This window comes from Mobula hypostoma, chromosome 26 (assembly GCF_963921235.1).
Source record: "Mobula hypostoma chromosome 26, sMobHyp1.1, whole genome shotgun sequence".
In the NCBI taxonomy this organism is placed as follows: domain Eukaryota; kingdom Metazoa; phylum Chordata; class Chondrichthyes; order Myliobatiformes; family Myliobatidae; genus Mobula; species Mobula hypostoma.
This window is the reverse complement of record NC_086122.1, coordinates 25,701,692-25,725,683: the sequence shown is the minus strand read 5'-3', so window position 1 is coordinate 25,725,683 and position 23,992 is coordinate 25,701,692. Positions and strand designations below refer to the sequence as shown.

The following is a 23,992-nucleotide window of genomic DNA, read 5'->3' as shown; positions in this document are numbered from 1 at the left end:
CTGTTAACCTGAAGATCTGATCTCTTTCCTTTATTTACGTTATTGAATCATTATGTGATATGTTGTATGATGTCGGTGATCATGGTCTCATGACCATGATTGTTCTTGGCAAGTTATTCTACGGAAGTGGTTTGCCATCGCCTTCTTCTGGGCAGTGTCTTCACAAGACGGGTGACCCCCAACCATTATCAATACTCTTCAGAGATTTTCCGCCGGGCATCAGTGGTCGCATAACCAGGACTTGTGATATGCACCAACTGCTCATACGACCATCTACCACCTGCTCCCAATGGCTTTACGTGACCCTGATCGTTGGGGGGGGGGGTGGTGGATGTGTTGTTAAGCAGGTGCTACACTTTGCCCCAGGGTGACCTGCAGGCTAGTGGAGGGAAGAAGTGTCTTACACCTCCTTTAGTAGAGACGTATCTCCACCCCGCCTCTTCATTTACCTTATTGCTCCTGAAAAAATCTTGTTTTTATTACTTTATCATATTCCTTCCAATATTTCCCACATTTTTGTCAACTCTTTCCGGACTTCCTGCGGTCAAGGGAAAAAAAACTCCTGTATTTCCACACTGCTGGAGACCTTTATGCCTGAAATCATTCAAATAAATCTTTTCTGCAGATTTTCCAAACTCAACTGGCTGAGAAATAACCCAGTGCTTGGCAAAACTTTAGCAGAGATTTATTACCTTTGTGATCTACATCTCATTGAAGCCATGGATCCCATTAAAGCATTTTGTTTTAAACGGGCCTTCCAAAGTTTCCCTGACATGTTCAGAAATTTGTGCACATGTACCTCATGTTCTCGTGCTCCCTTTAAAATGTATAATTTAAGTGACCTCCGCTCCTTCTTCCCGATAAAATGTGTCACCCCACACTTCTCTGTTGTGTCCGCCAGATTCACCAGCCTGTCTACATCTGTAACTGGGGCAATGCAGGAGGAACTCAGCAGGCCAGGCAGCATCTATGGAAAAGAGCAAACAGTCGATGCTCTGGGCCGAGACCCTTCGTCAGGACTGCTGATTTCCTCCAGCAATTTGTATGTGTTGCTTTGGATTTCCAGCACCTGCAGACTTTCTCCAGTTTGTGATACATCTCTAACTACCTACTACATTGCCAGCCATCTGCAAATTTTAAAGTCATTATTAAATTGAGGCATGGTTTATTATTGAAACCTCAGGGAAACTTCCCGTATTTCCATAAAATAATTGTTTATTCGTATTCTCTCTACTGCTTACTCCTTAACCAGTTTTACAGCAATTCTGTTACATCACACTCATTATTTATTGCTATTTATTTATATCTGTTATTCCATAGTTTTTAAATATATTAATGCATAAGTCTACATTAGTAGTTGCCTCTTATGTTACAAAATAAAAGTCTATGTATTTATTTACTGAGAAACAGTGCGGAATCATCTCAGCAGTGCCAGATTTAACCTCAGCTTAAACACAGAACAGTTTACAATGACCAATTACCTACCAACCGGTACGTCTTTGGACTGTGGGAGGAAACATTTGACTCATTTCAAAGAGGACCTTGTGTAACACATGAAATATCCACTGAAAAAAGCACTTTTCTTGATATTCCCTTTGGGGGAGGGATGAATGGCTGTTGCTGGGATCCCAACAGAATGACCCTTTTTGTTGTGGTCTCACTTTGCTTCAGACCCTCAAGCACAAACACATACACACGCCCACAATACCGAACGAAAACAATTGCAATAAATGTTACCTCTCGCGAAATGACGTGTAAAGCAGATCATTTAGCATCAGAAAGACTGAAAGTTTCAGGCATGTCAACCAGAAACGATTCTGCACTTGTTTGTTCCCAGTTTTCAGCCCCAGATCTGGCAGGAATAAGCAAAGTCCCCAGCAACCAATGTTAGCAGTTGCTACATATATTTATTCCTTTACTCTAGTGTATTCCATGTTCTCACACTGAAGTTACAAATCAAAGCTGGACCAACTCCATTTAAATGTCAGCGTCTGTTTCACACAAAGAAAGAGCTGGAGGAGAGTCATCTGCTTCCCTTTTGATCTATAAAATGAGACTTAAAGGTATTACATCTGTGGGAAAAGAAGATGCACACTCTAAGTATTGAACATATTGTGATTCATTATGTTCTTGATGCTGAAGGTCAATGTCATGATTTAGTGTGCATGCACTGGTCTTCTGGTTTGGAAATAACAGAAAAATATGTTGGACCTGCCTATCACCTCCCCCACCCCCCCCCCACCTCCGGGTCCCCTCCTTCTTCCCTTCCTCCTATGGTCCACTCTCCTCTCCTATCAGATTCCTTCTCCTCCAGCCCTTGACCTTTCCCACCCACCTGGCTTCACCTTTCACCTTCCAGCTAGCCGCCTTCCCCTCTCCCCACCTTTTTATTCTGGCATCTTCACCCTTTCCTCCTCAGTCCTGAAGAAGGGTCTTGGTCCAAAACGTTGACTGTCTGAGCAACACACACAAAATGCTGGAGGAGCTCAGCCGGCCGCCAGCGTCGACTACCTATTCGTTTGCATGGATGCTGTCTGACCCACTGAGTTCCTCCAGCATTTTGTCTGTGCTGCTCACGATGGACATCGTCCGCAGATTTTTATTTTGATTTGTATCCTAGTCTCTTTTGCTTGAGCAGTCCCTTGGGACTTGTTTCCTCTCTGGTTTTGTGGGCCCTGCTGTGGTGATGAGGGAAATGTGGGCAAGAGACACTGAATGGGACAGTCTGGTCAACCTTCTGCTCCTTCTGCTGTTTATTCTAAGCTTCTGCCTTCCCAAATGTCCATAAGACCCATAGGACCAGAATTGGGCCATTCAGCCCATGGAGTCTGCTCCACCAATCCATCATGGCTGATCCCGGATCCCACTCAACCCCATACATCTACCTTCTCGCCATATCCTTTGATGCCCTGACCAATCAGGAAATGATCAACTTCCACCTTAAATATACCCACGGACTTGGCCTCCACCGCAGTCTGTGGCAGAGCATTCCACAGATTCACTACTCTCTGGCTAAAAAAAATCCTTCTTACCTCTGTTCTAAAAGGTAGCCCCTCAATTTTTGAGACTTTGCCCTCTAGTTTTGGATACCCCACCATAGGAAACATCCTCTCCACATCACCCTATCTAGTCCTTTCATCATTTGGTAGGTTTCAATGAGATCCTCCTGCATTCTTCTAAATTCCAGTGAGTACAGGCCCAAAGCTGCCAAATGCTCCTCATACGTTAACCGCTTCATTCCTGGAACCATCGTTATGAACGTCCTCTGGACTTTCTCCAATGACCACACATCCGTTCTGAAATGAAGCCCAAACACAAGTGCAGCCTAACTAGAGCTTTATAAAGCCTCCTTCATTTGCACCAGAATGGAACATAGTCATGATGTTGTACTTTCTAAGGAGGCTTCGAGAATCTCCTTACCTAATTTTCATTGGATAAATTCTTACTGTGATGTTGCTCAGATTAAAAATCTGTAAGACAAATATCCAGGCCCTGTTATACAATAATATTTCCTGACAAAATCCCGCAATAAGATCATGGAAATTGAGGGAGAATTCAAATGGTTTTTTTTTGTGCAGGATAAAGTATCAGATGGCTCAGAGACCATTTATCAACACCACAAGAAGCCTGCTTGGGGAGAGATGGGCCAGGAGTACCTTACAGTTGGAGAAGAGAAGGTGGCCATGGGGAGGTGGAGTCTGGTCCAGAAAATGACTGGACTTTCCATTGAGATCCTGGAGGAGGTCCACTATGGAAAGAATCAACTTTTGAGATTGTTACTGGCTTCTGGGAACTTCTTGATGGAAAATGCCCATGCTGGATGTCTCTAGTCTGGAGCAAGCTTGCAGAAGTGCACCAGCTATTCAAACTTTTATTTGAGTTTTCAGAGTTGGCTATGTAAACAGTCCCCTGGACCTCTTTAGAGCAGCATAAACAATCAATGTTGCAAAGGTTCAGTTGACGTCAGGGAGGGAGAGGGAGCTGTAAATTTCTGCACCATAACAACAAATTCTTGGCAACTAGACATGGAGGCTTTAGTTATTCACGTCAAGGGTAGGTATTTTTTTAAATGAAGCATGAGGTATAATCTTATTAATGTTCTCTATCAATGAGTACAAAGTTAAATATTAATTTCTAATGCATATTTTAGATGTTTTGATTATAATAATGAGTGTGTTACATAAGCAAATCCTGACAAAATGATACTAACGTGGCAAGAGTCAGTCAGGTTTAATATCTGAAATTTGTTGTGAAATTTGTGAACTTTACAGTAGCAGTATAATGAAATACGTGATAAATAGAGAAAAAAACTGAGTTACAGTAAGTCTATGAAATAGTTAAGTTAGTACCAAAAAAACAGAAAATGAGAAAAGCAGCGAGGTAGTGTTCATGTTCAATGTCCATTTCGGAATCGGATGGCAGAAGGGAAGAAGCTGTTCCTGAATCGCTGAGTGTGTGTCTTCAGACTCCTGTATCTCCTGTATCTCCTTAACAATGAGAAGGCGGTATGGCCTGAGTGGTGGAAATTCCATTAGTTAACTGGCGATCAGAAATGGCAAACCAGAGCAAAACTGTGTTTGCAGCTGCTTCACTGTTGATTAAAACATCAATAGCAGTCTGGTGGAGGCTTTCAGTGAAGAAAGCGAAATTTCTCCAGGCAAGGAGTAAAAACTCAAGTGAGAGCATAAATTAGCTTAGATCTTGCAACTGGTTTTGTAACTAGAAAAGTCAGGTGACTTAAACGACATTTGTTGCTGTTCAGGGAGGAAAATAAATTTAGGACGTCAGCTAATTTTAAGATGTTATTGAGAATTCTCCCTTATCGAAACTAACCACATCATTCTGATTGAGAAGCAAGCTCCAGAGCTTCCACTTCTTTCTGGAGAGGAGCCTTGAATCTGCTCAATATTTTCTCCTGGTTTTGAATCTAAACTTAGCACACTACATGTAGGTAATTAATGGCATGGCACACAAGGTAATCAGACCTTGAATTGTATCTGCTGGGAGTCTATAGTGAAACCAAAAAACACAGTCTATAAAAAAATGTTCAGCAAAAGGACTTGGTCATTCATTGTTCTGAACAGCACCTCAATTACATTTATGCCAGGCTGCCAAAGTACCACTTCTTGTCGATTTATAACACGTCTGAATCAGGTTTAATCTCACCAGCAGAAGTCGTGAAATTCGTTGTCTTTGCAGCAGCAGTACAAAGCAATACATGATAATAGGGAACAAAACGAGAATTTCAGGAAGCATGTATACATTAAATAGTTAAATTAAATAGGTAGTGCAAAAATAGAAATAAAAACATAGCAAAGCACTGGTCATAGTTTCAATATTTATTCAGAAATTAGATGGCCTACTAGGATATTTGATTCCAAGCGCACTAAAGTTTTCACTTCCTGAAAATGCTATCACTGGTTTAAAAACTTAAGTTCAACACACTAGGATGGAGTACTAGCAGAGGTTTTTCAAGTCCACCACTACCCAGGAAAGCCATCACATCACTGCAGAGCCATGGTGTGGGTGGCAGGTAACCACATAGAGTAATGTAACATTTCATATCATCAAGACAAGGATTAGAACTCACTAGCATCATCGCAAAATCATAGTGAGCCTTTAGCAAAAGCTCTTGTCAAAATTCTTCTCTGAATTTCACTACTAAATTTGATCTCGATACTAAAAGACTTCTATATCAGCCGTGCAGCTGAAACTCAGCATCTCAAACAAATTGGACCATTTTTTGTCTCAGTACAGTTCTCTTTGTAAGGAACAGGTAAGTTTGAAACCATAGCTCCAAAACTACCCATCATTGCGATTACCTTTGTGTCAACTTTGAGTTGGTTGAAGGTGAAATGTTTGGTAAGTCATCGATTTTGATGTCATCAAATTTCACAACCATCAGATACTGAAAGGAATGTTAGATTTCTATTTTGGTTGGTTGTCCCAAGTTTCTGGCTAACCCTAGAGATGGGCAGGCAGAGAAGTGAAGGGAACGGGCTCCTGATTGGCTTCTGGAGATGTGTCGCCCGAGAGAGACCGAGTTATGTGACACGTCTCTGAGATGGGGGCCTAATTACAAACTGAAACGTAGGTCAACTAGTGCAAATAAGATCAGGGGCAATTTTCATGTTCATTAGAACCGACCCCCTTGAACTGTGGGCGGTACAAACCGAACAGCGAAGGTTCTCCCTTCTTTCAGCTGTATAATAAATGGAATGGTATGTGCCTTACAGGAAGACAATTTTTGTAGGGGATGGGCACCCAGTTTTATTTTTTGTATTGACACCACGCCTGGAAGTAAAACGTTTAACAGATTGTAAAATTGTTATTGCTCAGTGTTGCACATCCACCCAAGTGGAGATTTGGCGTCTCAATAACTCCAAGCTGCTTTGCATATGAAACAGTAATGGTCTGACTGAAGCCGGGCAGCTGTATGCAGATTCGTACGCATGGATACAATAACCACGGGGCAGGTGGAGGGCAGCACGACGACGCTGACTGAGAACTGCTTTTCCCTCGCCGTAATGAGCTTCCTTTGTCCGAACCTGTCCCGCCCACCCCCTCCAGCTGCAACTAGCTGAACGTGGAAGAGAAGTCCCGACCTGCCTCCTAGTACTTCACCTGTCTAGCTCCAGAGGATGGTTTCCTGGGCAGACTGTCAAAATTATGCGGCAGAATGCCTCATCACCAGGAGTTCTAAACAAGCACCGAGACCTTGGTCGGTTGGCGGTGAGGAGGCCCTTTTCTGAGAGAAAACGCTTATCCCTGTAAGCGTAAGTGCTACACGTGTCCCTACACCTCCTCCCTTGCCACCATTCAGGGCCCCAAACAGTCCTTCCAGGTGAGGCAACACTTCACTTGTGAGTCTGTTGGGGTCATCTATTGCATCCGGTGCTCCCGTTGCGGCCTCCTCTACATCGGTGAAACCCGACGCAGATTGGGGGACCGCTTCGTCAAGCACCTCCGCTCCGTCCGCCAAAACAGACAGGATCTCCCGGTAGCCACCCACTTCAACTCTGCTTCCCATTCCCATTCAGATATGTCCATACATGGCCTCCTCTACTGCCATGAGGAGCAACACCTCATATACCGTCTGGGTAGTCTCCAGCCCCTTGGTATGAACATAGAATTCTCCAACTTCCAGTAATTCCCTCCCCCTCCCTTCCCCTATCCCTATTTCACTCTGCCCCCTCCCCTAACTGCCTAACACCTCCCTCATGGTTCCACCTCCTTCTACTACCCATTGTGTTTTCCCTTATTCCTTCTTCACCTTTCCTGCCTATCACCTCCCCGCTTCCCCTCCCCCACCCCTTTATCTTTCCCCTTACTGGTTTTTCACCTGGAACCTTCCAACCTTCTCCTTCCCACCCTCCTCCCACCTTCTTCATAGGGCCTCTGACCCTTCCCTCTACAGTCCTGACGAAGGGTTCCGGCCCGAAACGTCGATTGATCATTTCCATGGATGCTGCCCGACCAGCTGAGTTCTTCCAGCGTGTTGTGAGTGTTCCTTTTCTGAGAGAACCTTCTGACACAAATAGAGTTCCAGCACCATCGTACATTTCCCGTAATGCAGCCGCAGTGTGGAAGAGACCGCCTTCTGGACCGCGGACGATGTGGAACAGAGCGCAAGGTTCAGCCTGTGCGTCTGCGTAACGCACCAGCCTCGATTCCCAGAGACTCACACTGCGACCAGCATCGCCTGCCGCTGCAAGGTTACCAGCTCGGTGAGAAACACGCATTTCGGTGCCGCGTGTTAGCCTAGTGCCAACCACTGGGGTTCAAATTCCCACCGCTCTCTGTAAGGAGCCCATCCACTCTTCCCGTAACGGAATGGGTTTCCTCCGGACGCTCCCACATTCCAGAGACGTACGGGTTAGGGTCAGCGAGTTATGGGCGTGCTACGTTAGCGCGGGAAGCGTAGCGATGCTTGCGGGCTGCCTCTCGCACAACCCTCAGATATAGATCTTCCATCACAGGGCTGCAGGCTGAACGTTGCAGACCGGTGCCTCCTAAAGCCCAGGATGACTCACTGAGCATCGGACTGAAGTTTGGTGAAGTGAAGTCTTCTATGCAAGTACATGCTGTACTTGTGCAGTCACTTCCTATTGCAGGGGTATGTTGGGGAGCAATCGCTCTGGAAAGAAGTATTGTAGGTCAAAGGGGGGGGGGCTTAATTCATAGCCCAACTCTTCAAATATACATTTGGCCACTTTTCTAAAAATTTGACGATCTCTTCCACCCTCTTCAGCAGTAAATTCCTGACTCTTACTAAGCTCTGGGTGAAAAATATATTCCCCAATTTACCTTGAGTCTTTCTGTCAGTCATTTTGAATGCATATAAGGGCCCTGTTTCTGTTTAACTACACACAGTAAAAGACACATCGTTGCAAACCTAAATGTTTCAGCATGGACTAGATGGGCTGAAGGGCCTGTTTTTGCGCTGACTCTTTAATACAACTTTATCATCAATCCTCCTTTTTTTTATCTCTGATGTCGTTAATAGTGATACTTCCACATGTCCAGCCACTCCAACGTTTGAACCTCTTCAGTTTGGTGTTCCGCCTCGCCGTAGCTCTGAATCAGCCCTGACTCTAGTCGTAAAACGTCATCCTTTGTGTCTGCGACCTTGTGCACCATCCCTCCCTGCTTATCTTTACCTGCCTACACCCTTCAATGTGATTGATCACGTTATCTGGCTTTGACACCTTCCGTCCAGCTTGGGTTGGACTGCCAGCGCCCAGTTCCTGACGTAAAGAGAGAAAACACTGTGATGACTTCTCTTCCTGTTCCCACATTACATCGCCTTCAGATCCTACTAGGTTTTACCTATTAACCCTTTCTCTGACCTCCAACACCGCCTTCTACAGCAATTCCTCCCAAGAAAACTCCGCAGCTAAGAGAGAAAAATCACCTTAGGTCGGGACACTTCCTGCCTTACAAGTGGATGATAATTTGAATCTTCACTTCACGGTCACTCCCTGAGCAAGCCAGGCCAAGAGTAGATACAGATCAAGTAAGGCCTCTGGCGATAGTTTGGGTATTTCTAATTTACTGCGCTCTGCTCGCATTTTGTCTGGGGCATGATGAATACTAAGATACCACGATGTCTTCAGGAGTGTGTCAAGCAATTGGACCTGGGCAAACCCAGGGAGGTGGAACTGAATAAGCACTGCCAAATCAGAACACAAGGCAGCAACTGGCCTTTAGTTATTTTCAATACTGACTCCACAGGACATTTCTGTGGCTAAACCATTTTGTGTTCCTGTAGTGTGACACAAGTCATAAAGTTAAATATAATTTTCAGGACTACTGCTCCTGGTTCAGCTCGCACATGGACTTGAGGTCTTTAAAAAATAAAGTAAAGATTGGCGTTATTTGTCACATGTACATCGAAATAGATAGTAAAATGGATCATTAACACTAACAACCAACACACACAGCGGTGGGAATTGAACCCAAATCTTATGGCTGCTGTTGTAGAACATTACGGTAACATCTGCACTACGATCCCGGGGAAAAGGTGGGGTATTCACTTTCTCCAATAACGCCCGATCGGTGGGATGTAATCAGGGTTTTCTGTTGTTGAGGCATTTCCATCAAACAGAATTTATTCATATAACAAGTGCTGGGTCACATGATTGAAAGCAGAAACCACTGGATCCACTCAGCACAGCTTCTGTAGGAAGGGAAGCAGAGATTCTGTAGGAAGGAGGGCAGAGATTCTGTACAAATGGGAGCAGAGCTGATGTTTCAAGTCAAAGCAGAACTGGGAAAGGAAAGGGAGGGAGGGAGGAAGGCGGGGAGCAGGGAGAGGGAAGGGGAGGAGGAAGGGGGAGAGGGATAGAGGGGTGAGGGGGAGAGAGGAGGGGGAGGGAGGGTGAGGGAGGGAAGGGAGAAAGGGGAGGAGGAGAGAGAAGGGGAGGGGAGAGGAAGGAGAATATTTAAGCTGCAGCGAGGATTAGGAAGGATGGATAGGACAAAGGGAATATCTCTGACTGGATGAGGGATGATTTCATCTGCAGCGTACCCCCATAGCAACCAGAGTTGCTATGGGGATAAGCCATGGATGAAATAATTCAGCTAATAGATTAATGAGAGAGGTTGGAAAGAAACCGTGGAGGAAGGAAAATGAAAACGAGGGAATAAGGCCAGTGAGCGACAAAAGCACAAAGAACTGACTTTACAAACTGTAAGATGCAGAGTATAGGAACTGCCCAGAAAGCCAGACTGTACTAATGGAGGGAGTAAAACTGACCCAAATTACAGGTGGACAACCCACAGCAGAAGTTACTATTCCTGATACCAATACAAAATACAAGGTTCAAAATTACGTCCGAAAGATTGTAATACAGACATCCCACCCTGCAAAAACTCATTTCAGGGAGGTAGCACCATCAATTTGCGGACGACTCCCGGAACTTCCGGGAGAGGTGGGATGTCTGCAATAGAGTAGCTCCTTAGCAGCTAGCCAGCTAGTTTAAATATGCTAATGAATGAATGACACCTGTTAACTCACCTCAACATGTCTTTTACAGTCTTAACCCAACATGGGCAATAGAAAAGTCACTGTTGCAAACAGTGCAGTGAGCAACACTGTCATTATTTTTGACCCCTATTAGGCAGGGGCACACTTTAGGGTAGTCTGGGGTGACGTACGTTTTATATTTTCTTTTTTTTTTGGAACACTCTGCCATGGTGCACCCTCTCTCTCTCCCTCGCACTCTCTCTCGCTCGTGCGCTCTCTCACTTGCTTTCTATCACTCGCTCTCAAAAAATTGATTTCCGTGATATTGCATATAATTTGCGGACATCAGGGAGCCACTATTAATATGCGGGAGACTCTCGGAACTTCCGGAAGAGGTGGGATGTCTGGTAATACATCCAGGTGGAAGATACTGTTTCTCAAACCTATTACAACTGCGTAGCAGGTGACAGACAGGCAAGTCAAAGTGGGAGTTCAAAGTTCAAAGTTCAAAGTAAAATTTATTATCAGAGTATATACATGTCCGCACATACAACCCTGAGATTCTCCTTTCTGCGGGCATACTTAGCAAATCTATAGAACATTAACTGGAAACAGGATCAATAGACAGCAAACTGTGCAAATTCAGATATAAATAAATAGCGATAAATAATGAGAGCATGAAATAGCAAGATAAAGAGCCCTTAAAGTGAGACCATTGATTGTGGGAACATCAGAGGTAGAATCAGTGTAGTTATCCTCTTTTGTTCAAGGCCTTGATGGTTGAGGGGTAGCATCTGTTCTTGAACCTGGTGGTGTGAGTCCTGAGGCTCTTGTACCTTCTCCCTGATGGCAGCAGTGAGAAAGGAACATGATAGCCTGGGGGGTGAGGATCCTTGATGATGGATGCTGCTTTTCTACAACAACATTTTACGTAGATGTGCTCAACGGCTGGGAGGGCTTTACCCGTGATGTACTGGGCCGAATCCACTACCTTTTGTAGGATTTTTTCACTCAAAACACCACCTATTGTGGGATTTTCTGTAGGATGGCAAATTGTGTAGAAGATGATAAAATGGACAGAATTGAGTCGAAGATTATAAAATCTGTGGAGTGAACTCAGGCGTTCAGCAAAGCAGCTCACCAAACCTAGGGTTTATAGTTCATGTCACAAGAGAGTCCGCTGATAATGGACGTCTGGAGAAACACACACAAAATGCTGGATGACCAGCCCCAATGGAGGATTTCAACCCAAAATGATGACTCTTCATCTCCCTCCATAGATGCTGCCTGACTTAATGTGTTTCTCCAGCATTTTGCTTGTGCACCTTCCACTTATCGTTGACATGATTCACTTTACTTCCCAAAATGCTCACTTGTTATTGAGTCTTAAGTTATGGACTCTGAAGCATTCTACACCGGTTGTGTTTTTTTTTGTTTCAGAGGCATGGAGGGGCCACTTATTTGACCCTTCCTTTGCAATGAATCAGAATCAGGGTTAATATCACTGGCATAAGTTATATTAAGTAAGTCATGAAAAAAGATTAAATAGATTAGTGAGGTGGTGTTCATGGTTTCAATGTCCATTCAGAAATCAGATGGCAGAGGGGAAGAAGCTGTTCCTGAATCATTGAGTGTGTGCCTTCAGGCTCCTGTACCTCCTTCCTGATGGTAGCAATGAGAACAGGACACGTCCTGGATGATGGGGGGTCCTTAATGATGGACGCGCCTTGATGATGCACTGCTCCTTGAAGATGTGCTGGATACTACAGAGGCTAGTGCCCATGATGGAGCTGACTGAGTTTACAACTCTCTGCAGCTTATTTTAATCCCATGTAGTAGCAGCACCCCCCCTCCCAATACCGGACGGTTATGCAGCCAGTTAGAATGCTCTCCACGGTACATCTGTAGAAATTTGCGAGTGTCTTTGGTGACATTCCAAATCTCCTCAAACTCCTAGTGAAATATAGCCTAATAAGCTTCAATAAGCAACACTGGTACAATCATAGTTTATAGCTCACTTTCCTCACAGGTGGAATTTGCAGCCAACACAAGAAAATTAATCACCGCTGGCTGTGAATCAATATTGAAAGCTGATCTGAGATCAGTCTCTATAGTATAATTGTAGACTAAACCTTCACCACATCATTTACATCAGAGATCAGGGATCACCTTTCCTGTTAATTCACTACCGCAATTTTATGATATCACAATACATTAACATGTTAAAAAGGTAGTGAGAAACATGTTCTGGGAGAACTGTTCCCTCTAAACTGCTCAGGTACGTGGCCACACAGTAACTGAAATGCTCCCGCGCACACAGCCTTTGTTGCCACACAGCCAGACTTTTCTTTTATATAATGCAAATAGAATTATGAAATTATGTTAATATAATGCCAAAATTATGCAAATATAATTTTGAAATTCATGTTAATACAATTGTGAAATAGCCTGTAATTTATGTGTTAATGAATATAAATTTTCTAAATAATAAATGTACCACAACCTTTACTTTTAAATAATTTAGAGCTTCAACATATTTCCATTGTCAGTATTTCAAGTTACAACACTTACAAATTGTAAAAATAAACACAGAATGGGGGTAGGTAGCTCATTGCTAATAAACCACCAGACCGCTGAACGCCGACGCCATCTAATCAAAACATTTTACTTTCAATGTTCTGCCTACCAGTTGTTTTGACCGCCTGACATTGTTTACTTGTGTTTCGAGTTGTGGTCTCTGTTTACATCTGAAACATTTAAAGTGTCATGCAGTTTTCAGGCTGCGTAACGATTTCCTGCTCAGAGAAATGGCTGATCAGTGCAGCTGTAAAATAAAATTAGAGGGAAAGTTGTCTAGAAACATTTTGTGTTGCATGATAATGCCATGGCAGATCTCTACTGCTATACAAGATTAACAAGCGATCAGGATATGGGTGTATAGTTGGTTGGCCTTTACCCAAATGTAGTGATGTCTTACCCCGAATATATGGGGCCATAGTGGGACCATATCTGGAATGCTTTATACAGGTGTGCTCTCCCTACACATGCAAGGATATAACTGTGAGAGGAGGGGTGGAATGAAAGTTCACTCTATTGATTCCTGAGACAATCCACCCCCCCCCACCCCTGCAGGAGTACCAAAGAAAGAAAGGCGATCATGTGAAAGCATACAAAATTTGTATGGGGTTAGGTAGAGAGGATGCAGTGATGACGTTTCTTCAGCTGGGAAGTCTAGACCCATGATTCACATTCCCAGGGCCAGTGGTCAGTCATTGTATGATGCAGCAGTGAGCAGCAAAGCTGTGAGAAGTGGCAATCATGATCCTGAGGAACACACACACACACACACACACACACACAAAATGCTGGAGGAACTCAGCAGGCAAGGCAGTATCAATGGAAAAGAGTACAGTGGACATTTCAGGCCGAGACCCTTCAGCAGGACTGGGAAAAAACAGGAGTCAGAGTAAGAAAGTGAGGCGGGGGGGGGGTGTTCCTGAGGAGGCTGACACCGACCACTGCCCTGATCTCCAATGATAAAGCACTGAAGTGGTATATGAAGTACAGGAGGTCTTGGTGAGGACAAAGATTACAATTTGAGAGTTGGCTATTTCAGGGGATACAAGGCAAGCAAAGCCTGGTTGATCTGAGAACAAATAAGCGCAGTGGCTATTCAGGTGGAAGAGTAACGTTGTGCTGTACAACTGCTGACAAACTATATGGAACTTAAACAACAGGAATTCTGCAGATGCTGGAAATTCAAGCAACACACATCAAAGTTGCTGGTGAACGCAGCAGGCCAGGCAGCATCTCTAGGAAGGGGTACAGTCAACGTTTCAGGCCGAGACCCTTCGTCAGGACTAACTGAAGGAAGAGGTAGGTTGACGTTTCAGGCCGAGACCCTTCGTCAGGACCAACGTCAACGTTTCAGCCCCCTCACACTTTCAAATCTCTTAATCATTTTGGATCTCCCCCTCCCCCTCCCACTTTCAAATCTCTTTCTAGCTCTTCCTTCAGTTAGTCCTGACGAAGGGTCTTGGCCTGAAACGTCGACTGTACCTCTTCCTAGAGATGCTGCCTGGCCTGCTGTGTTCACCAGCAACTTTGATGTGTGTTATATTGAACTTAATACCAGAAGTATGACATCAGGAAAAATAAAAGTCTGGCTAAAAATCGGGAGAAATAATCCGATAGCTTCTTGCTCCCTCAGATGTGTGCACAACGTTACTCCGCTCCAGGTCAAGCTGATCTTTTCTTGGTGGCACACTACCTTTTCTCCTAGAATAATTCAAGTGAAATTTTCATCCCCAGAGCTTTCAGATGGTATTGCTGGGAGGCAGCATACCAATGAGAAATAGGAAAGTCTCACAGGTAGATCCCAGAAGGAGCTGAGATGTACTGGTGCCACAATGGGAAGGGAAGTCAATCTGTGTGACTGAGTAGAGAAGAATGGGAGCTAAATATGTGGAGTCTCACTTAGGTGGTTGAAGCAAGTCAACTATATCAGAACCTGAAGCAATAATCTGTCCACACCAAGGATACTGCCTTGACATAAAAGGGAGAAGGCAGGAGAATGGGGTTGAGTGGGAAAATAAATCAGCCATGATCAAATGGTGGAGCAAATGCTCTCATTTTGCTCCTATGTCTTCTGGTCTTATATGGTGATTGGAACTCAAAGTGAGTAGCGAACTATGTTATGGTTGTGCTACAATAGAGAGGACAGGTGGTTAAGTTCAAGATTTGACAGAAAATGTGAAATACAAAGAAAAACTGAAATATTTTTGCCTACCATACATAGACACTGAAATATTTTTCGAAGTTTTCTCAGTGAACTTCTCCAATCAGTTTTGCTCTGTGCTGTGGCTCTGGAACACCTCTTCTTTGGTCAGTCCCTTGGGTTTGAGGATGACTTGCTTCCACTGCAGAGCTGTATGTTGTGTGGTGACCTATGCAGGAGCTGCAGACTTCACCACAGATGGAGAGGTGGTGCATGATGGGAAGGATCATGGTGGGGAGGGGCTGATACTTGGATTGTTGTGCATTCCCTAGTTGGATATGGCCCCCATTTACTTCTGCCAGAGGCACTCCAGGTGCTCCACGCCTTCCTGTTTGAGTGGTCTTGGCTCAGAGATTCCCATGGGTTGGAGAAGATCTTGCCTTTTCAAGGATGCCTTGAGGGTGCATTCGGAGTGATTTTTGTCTCCACCCGGAGTGGATTGATTCTTTTGGGTTGTAGTGTCAGACAGGTGAGTGATGTGACGTGCCATCTGGAGCTGGTTGAACATGTTGAAAATGGGAGAGAGTATGTTATGTTGGTTTAGTTCTGCAGTAAGCACAGTTACAAGATTTTGTGAAGGTCATGATGATGGTGTTTGTGTGTTTACAGCTCAATAAACATCTACCCAGGAATGGAAGAAAGAATGTAAGGAAGGAATGGACCAATCAGAGTTAACCAAAGTTAAAGAGGATATTGTTGAAAGAGTAAATGCTTATTAAGATTCACCCTTCTATGGTTCCATTAGACAAATACAAGCAGAATCTTTCTGATCTCTCTCCATTACCCTGCAGTGATGTCTGAAATCTCTTAAGGTTTTGCCCTCATGTTGCCCTTATGAAACACTGTCCTTTTTACAACACAAAGCAGTGTGCTGTAGATCACCTGCCTGACTTTCATCCCTATTAGAGCTGCAGTTTCCTCTAGCTGAACCGAGAAAGCTCAAAGCTACCATCATGAGTCCCCGCCAAACTCCATGCTTTCGTCATTAATTCCATTCCCTGCTCATTCGGTGTTTCGTTCTGAAGCAGGCTGTCCACAGCCAATGGGGGCTACTTGGTCTCAGGCTGAGTTTGCACTGCCACGTCTTTCCGATCAGCAAGACAAGTTCTGAAACATTCACTGATTTTGTCTGTCCTCCTTGAGCTCATTTGCTGCCTTAACCCTCATCCCTTAATCAGAGTCGGAGCACCTAATAAACAAGTTAATGGTAATGGATTTTAGGTAAATGTTAGAAAATAGACCAGAAAGTTGCAGATTTTCCATTTTGAATTAAAGTTCGAAGTACATTTATTATCCAACTCTGTGTACATCATTCAGACCTTGAGATTCATCTCCTAGCAGGCAGCCATGAAAAAAGAAAACCAAAAGAACTCGTTGATAAAAAAGAGGGCTATCAAACACCCATTTGGTTTGGAAAAACTAAAACTCTACTATTTAAGCAGGAAAGGAGAGTGAATTCTCACAAATCTGGGGATGTTATGGAATCCAACACAAGACCAGGCTGGTATGTCCATCCATGGCCTCCTCCGCTGTCGTGATGAGGCCACACTCAGGTTGGAGGAACAACATCTTATATTCCATCTGGGCAGCCTCCAACCTGATGGCATGAACATCGATTTCTCAAATTTCCTGTAATTGCACCCCCCCCCATTGCATCCGCCCCTCACCATTCCCCAAACCCTTTTTCCTCTCTCACCTTATCTCTGCACCTGCCCATCACCTCCCTCTGGTGCTCCTCCCCCTTTTCTTTCTTCCATGGCCTTCTGTCCTCTCCTATCAGACACCCCGCTTCTCCAGCCCTGTATCTCTTTTAGCAATCAACTTCCCAGATCCTTACCTCATCCCTCCCCCCTCCCCCTCCCGGTTTCACCTGTCACCTTGTGTTTCTCCCTCCCTTCCCCCCACTTTTTAACTCTACTCCTCATCTTTTTTTCTCCAGCTGAAGGGTCTCAGCCCGAACCGTCGACCGTTTACTCTTTTTCATAGATGCTGCCTGGCCTGCTGAGTTCCTCCAGCATTTTGTGTGTGTTGCTTGGATTTCCAGTAACACACTGCTCACTTGGGCAATTAATCGAAGAAACAGCTTGGATTTGAACAGAGTTAAGTTTTGAAGAGGTCACTGGTAGGTAGATAGTAGACTCACTGGATAGTGCTTCCATGAAGTTTGAGAAAGTTTTTAATAAGTTTCTTTACAATGAGTGAAATCAGGAAGTGCACACAAATATTACAGGAAATGTGAAACTTTCTCTCATAAAAGAATTGTGTGTGGCTGAATGGAGAAGAATGGAGAAACATTGAAATTTGCAAGAATCAATATCAATAGGTTCAGATAGGTCAACAAAGTGAAAAGCTAACTTTGTTTCAGTCTCTGCAGAAGCTGCTTGACCTGCTGAGTGTTCCCTACACTTTCTGTTTGGGTCTCAGAGTTCCAAAAGCGCCCATGGTCTTTTGACTGATAGCCAACAGATTTTTGTTGGGTATGGGTATAAAGGGATACAAAATAAATTTCTGCAAATGAGGTTAAGGTACAACTAGGTCATGATTCTAAAAGCAAAAGAAAAATTGCTTATCTGGAAGCCAAGAAAAAAATGCTTTGAAATTGCCACCTTTGCATGATACAAGCTAAACTCACCATGCGATCTTGTCATGTCAAGTATTGTGATAACACTCATTCCTATCTGCTGATCACAATTAGAGATTACATGTGTGGATTTTAAACATGAGATTCTGCAGATGCTGGAAATCTTGAACAAAGAACACAAAATGCTGAAGGAACTCAGCAAGTCAGGCAGCATCTATGGAGGGAGAATAAACAGTTGACATTTCGGGCTGAAGTCTTTAATTGCTGGAGAGTTATGCAATTAATTTCATTTCTCTTTATTCCATCTGTGTTCCCCCCTCCCTAAATTCTGCACCTAAATCGGATTTTGTATTGAATTCACCCACTCCAATTTATATTTAGTTCTCAGCCCCTGCGAGATGTTACGATCCTTCATTAGGAACAATTAAAGAAACAGATAACAGGTCCATCAGCCAAGGAGAGTGTGGTCAAAATCAGGGTATGATTTCTGGACTAACAATGCAGAGGACTGAATTAAAGATCCCAGAATAGGGGTTCAAATCCCAGCCTGTCAGCTGGGAAATTTAAATTCAATTAGCTAAAAGAATTGGAAAGATGGGTTCAAAAGTAGTGACCTAGGTAGGCAGAAGACCCGTCTCTTCTAGTGGAGCCCATAAACATCTGCTCTATTTATTGTAGACAAAATTACTAGATGAAGCACCTTCAATAACTCCAAAAGACTGAGGTTAGGTAAAATACCGAAAGGCTTTTATTCGCTGTACAATACGATCTCCACAGTGAGTGTCTGCCCCCGGACGGAGGGGGAGGGGCAAGGTGAAACACATTTATACAGGAATCTGTGGGAGGAGCCACAGGGGCAGTCAGCAGAGGGGCCTGTCCAGACAGTTAACCCAGTTACAACACTAGATTACATTTGAATTCAAACCCCCAGCAAAATGATAAAAGCCCTCTAAAATTACCTTTTCAAGTACTGCAATAAATAGACGACTTGCCAGCAACACTCAAACCCTCTCCACACTTTCAGCAACTTGCCCCACAAGCATGATCAGAAACCAAAACTGCAGAGACAATTCTGACTGAAGGCAGCCATGCTCCGATATTTCTGCCTCACTTAAAAGTGCAGGAGGAACTCAGCCACTCAGGCAGCATGAAGACCAGTCCCGATGACCGATCTCAGCCTGAAATGTCGGCCCTTTATTCCTTCCCATAGATGCTGCCCGGCCTGCTGAGTTCCTCCAGCATTTTGTGTGTGCTGTTCTGGATTTCTAGAATTGCTTGTGTTTAAAGATGTTCTGCCATGCGAGATTATTAAGTCTTTAAGAAATGACGCCTGAAAATGACGGCATCTGTCATTAAGAATACCCATCACACAGGTTCAGCCTTATTTTCATTACTACCATCAGGAAGGAGGTATATATATTTTACTGTAATTCACAGGTTTTTTTCCTGTTACTATGTATTGCATTATACTGCTGCTGCAAAGTTAACAAATTTCAGGACATATGCTGACAATATTAAACTTGATTCAGATTCTGATCCTATGACTGTTGTAGGCTTGACATTACACTCAGATTCTTGTTATGCAGGCGGAAACTCAGAAAAGTAAATCTTCTCCTGTAAGGTGGGAGAATCATTTATATGGAACTTCAAAACGTTCAGGATATTTTAAAATTATCCGGCATTACTAAAACTAGGGTCTCAGATGGGTACATTTTTCCAGTGGGGTTGAAAGATTTATGACACTTAGATCTATAAAGAAACTACAATGGAGAAATCGGCTATTTGCCATTCACTTGCCTCCATGGTTAGGAAATTGCTACCTTAGCGCCTGGAACTTTCTCCAAATCAGCTCAACGTGCAGCTTCCCAGTGGAGTTAGTTAATCTGTGATTCCAGCAGAGCTTTCTAGAAGTTGGCCCTAAACCGCATTGGGTCCAGGAACAAAATCTCAGGGTAGTATATGGTGACACATACATACCTCGATAATAAATTTACTTTGAACTTGGAACTTCAAAGATGGAAATACCGTATCTCCTGTAACAATTCAACAGTTGAAGCTTGATTTAACGTTTCCAATGTTGGTACATTAACAGACGTTGGAAAGGACAAATTGTTAGTACTTCAGCAAACTATGAGATTCCTGTAGCTTGTTATTTCTAGCGTCGGAGGGTTATTCTACAAAGCACAGTGTTATATATCGTACTAATCTTTGTTAATTTATTAATTTTGTAACAAGGTCTAATTAGGCCATTACTTATTAAAATGCTTACTACTCTGTTAATTGACCTCTGCAAATACAGAAAACAATACTGTTCTAAAGGAAGTTATGCTGGGCTAATATTGACCTTTATTAATATTTTATCATTTAGCAAATTCATACCTGAGAATCCACCTCAGCTCGGGACAGCTGGGTTTTTGGATAATTTAGCTTTGGATGAACAGTGAGAGCTGAACATTAAAGTCTATCTATCCACAACAACTACCCTAATCCACATTGAGTCAATTCAAGGCAATCTCTCTAAGGCAATATTTTTGTGCGATCTGTAAAGTTATAATGTTCCGCAAGATTAGTTTCACCACTTGATCTTCCACTGTTTGTGAAATGCTACGCACCATTTAAGAATTTCTTTGTGGCAGGGGTTCCCAACCGTGGGTTCACGGACCCCTTGCTTAATGCTATTGGTTCATGGCATGAAGAAGGCTTAGCGGTGGTGTAGTGGCATCAGCTTTGGACTTCGAGGCAAATGGTCCCAGGTTCGAATCCGGCTGGCCCCTTGCACACTTTCCATTGGGTTGAGTGTTGAGCTAGCAATTTGGCCTCATGAAAAACAGACAAATGCTAAACAAACGGGAAGGTGCTGCCACAAGGCATGGAAAGGAACAGCAATAATAAGAGTTGGGAACCCCTGCTTCCTGGCCAAGTTGTACTATAGACTAAATCATCAAGAAGCTAAATCTGAAGTGCTACAAATCTAAAAGTGTATTTTTCTTAAACACACACTTACCTACATTAACAAAGCTCATTACAGTATCTGCTTGACTGAGGAAGGTCTCTTCCAGGGGTGTGTGTGCGCTCTGGAACGTATGAAAAGGCAACGAAGCCCCCTGCCACCGGTCCAGCTCCTCGTTGGCTAAAGTACGGTACAGGTCCAACATGAAGACTGGGGCAGAAAATGAGCGTTTGAAGGAGAGCAGAGGCTTGGGGCGGCGAGGTAGGCCCAGGATAGACAAGATCTCTTTTTGCATCTCTCTCCTCTCCCTGCTGTTCAGTCTACGATGGATAAAGCTTGAATGAGAATGGTGCTTCAACAAGCTCCCACTCACCAACTCCACAAGCAGTCCCAGTAAACACATCAGAAGGAAAACGGTCTTCTCCCATCTCTGCATTCCAGCCATAACCAATAATTGCTGTTCTTTTAATTTATTAGAAAACCTCTGCACTGAAAATGCCAGAAAATCCTTCGAAATTCTTCATGTAAATACGAACTGTTCTGAAGATAACAATTTTCTGCCGCAATGAAAATAAAGAATTTTTACGAGAGAAAAAACTTGCATGGAAGCTGTGCTAGCTTAGTGTTGCACTTTTGATAGTCATGGCTACCAGTCAAAGCTTAAATGGATCCAGGAGCTTTCAATTCTTCAGCAAATAAGACTTCAGTCGCAGACTTCCACATTCAGCTCCTGAGTCTCCAGAGCCTGTATTTATCGAGTCTCAAGCTGTTGAAGTGACTCAGCTGATTCCCCAGGGTCTGTTACTATCTGACTGCTTTGGCTGTTGGATGATAGGTACATCCCCAGGCCATTCAAACACCACAGTATCCGCATACTCCAGACTTGAGCCTTACCATCTATATATAGACTAATCACAGCATATTCACAGAATCTTGAGGTTACACAGGACTCAAATTCACCCTCCAATGCAGCCCGCCGTTTAAAACGGGCTTAACTCTTTCATTTATTTCCTTTATTACTGCTCATTTTTCACTCAGATAGTTAGTTTTCAAGTGTTTTAAGCTGTGTTGAAATATTGGATGTTTGCTATTTGCCTGTTTATTTTGCTTAGCGAGTTCTATAAATTTCAAACTGAACTTCACCAGCTCCAGCTCAGAGAACCTGCAGATGCAAACATTAATCATCCGTGCAAAATTACAAGGTACTGGGACAGCAGTAAACATCAGTTGCTGTTGCTCCAGATTCTTTCGTAAATTGGGATTTTATATATATATATATTTGTCTGCTTCTGTCTTCCTGGATATTTCTCTTCCACATATGTACGAGACTGTCCTTCTGTTGGGAAAATTGTTAACAGTTTGAGAATGTCTGGGAAATAGAAAATATTTAAAGGCAAGAAGGGTAACATGAATGTCACAAAAAGAGTGACCAGCAAGTCTGACATGGGTTGGGGATAATTAACTAAATATCTTACACATTGTAATTTACCACAGCAAATGCAAAACCCGGCAGAGCATTGACAACATAAGCTCCCAGACACCGGAGAGATCGGAGCTGAGATTGCGAATCAGACAGGATGGGTGAGGCAGTCATCAAAAAAGCTACTAGGCAGTTGCCTGCCCGTCTCAGTGGCCAGCTTAGATACAGATTTCCAGTCAGCCATTTGCATCAGCTAGAGGGATCAAAAGAAAGGAAGCAATTAAAGGCACTGTGAAATAACAGTAATTGTTCAGGAAAAAAAAGTCAAAGCTCTAACAAATAATTCCTCAGAGAGAAAATTGGGAATAAATTACCTGCCCTCCATTTTGTTGCCGGCCTGTGGTGTAGTGGCATCGGCGCCAGACTTGGAGTTCGAATTCCTGGTTCGAATCCGGCCGTCTTTGCACCCTTCCCATCCGTGCTGGGTTGAGCGTCAAGCTAGCAACTCGGCCTCATAAAAAACAGTCAAAATGCTAAGGAAACGGCAAAAAATGCCACCCGATGTGCCACAAGGCGTGAAAAGGATCAACAGCCTCCATTTTGTTGGTGGCGGCTGATAACATTACTGTTTCTTGGAAGGTAAGATCACATTGTGAATCTCTAGCACAAAGCTCCAAAATAATTGACCAACTTCCTAATACACAGTGTAACATGGCCGTATGTGGCTTTGTGCCAATTTTTGTTTGATCATAACCAAAGCTAACAAATCTCACGACACACGCCAGTGATAATAAACCTGATTCTGATTCTGATGTGCCTTAGGAACTTTAGAACAAATACGTACAGTGTATAATTGCAAACTATTACTGATTTCATTTATCACAGAGTGAAGGTTTCTACAAATACTTTATGTTAGTTATTAAAATAGTTTTCTCTTATATTGGACGTTTTATATTGAACAGTTTTCCCTTGTATTGAACTCAATGATTCAGGAACAGTTTCTTTCCCCTTGGCCATCAGATTTCTAAATGAACATTGAACCCATGAACACCACCTGATTACATTTTTTTCCCCTCTCTTTTTGCCCCACATTTAAAGCAACGCACACAAAATGCCGGAGGAACTCAGCAGGCCAGGCAGCATCTACGGAACAGAGTTAACAGTCGACGTTTTGGGCCGAGACCCTTCTTCAGGACTGGAAAGGAAGGGGGAAGATGCCCAAATATTTTAATAAATAAGTATACAAATAATTTTTAAAAATATATAGTATATACACACACACACTTATGTGTGTATATCTGAATGTGTGTGTATGTATATACTATATATATTTTTTAATTATTATTTTTATTATGTATTGCAATGTACTGCTGCCACATAACAACAAATTTCACGACATACGCCAGTGCTATTAAACCTGATTCTGATTTTGATTCCATCCTCTCCCAGCCGTCTCCCTGCTTTCCTATTACGGACAAGGAAGATGTATTGCTGCAGTTCAAATGTCCACTGAGTATTACAATTACCCATTTGCTTTATGATTTTCAACAAGGCAACTGTTGAATAAGTTACTTCAGTCGGACGCTTTCAATTGACAAACTCACAAGCCAACCTACAACTGGAATCACTGCAGTGCACTCGCAATGTATTACCACGGTAGTTGCTGCCAAGTCAGTAGCTTGTTTACATTGGATTGCCTTGTTGCTACATGGATCTCTTCCCTGGTGTATACTGCCTAATTAAAAGTTCAGATGGCTACAAACTTTTGACTTTGATCAATGAAGAAAATGTAGTCT

At 43.3% G+C, this 23,992-nt stretch overlaps 1 protein-coding gene across 1 annotated transcript in view; it reads right to left on the bottom strand.

Moving 5' to 3' along the window:
* The window catches only part of LOC134338141 (bone morphogenetic protein 7-like), a 77,905-nt gene extending 54,632 nt beyond the window's left edge, over positions 1-23,273 (bottom strand). Inside the window, exon 1 of the mRNA XM_063033729.1 lies at positions 20,831-23,273. Within this exon, the coding sequence (XP_062889799.1) occupies positions 20,831-21,221 (391 nt within the window). The 5' untranslated portion in view covers positions 21,222-23,273. The remainder of the gene's footprint in view (positions 1-20,830) is intronic.
* Positions 23,274-23,992: the final 719 nt, after the last annotated feature.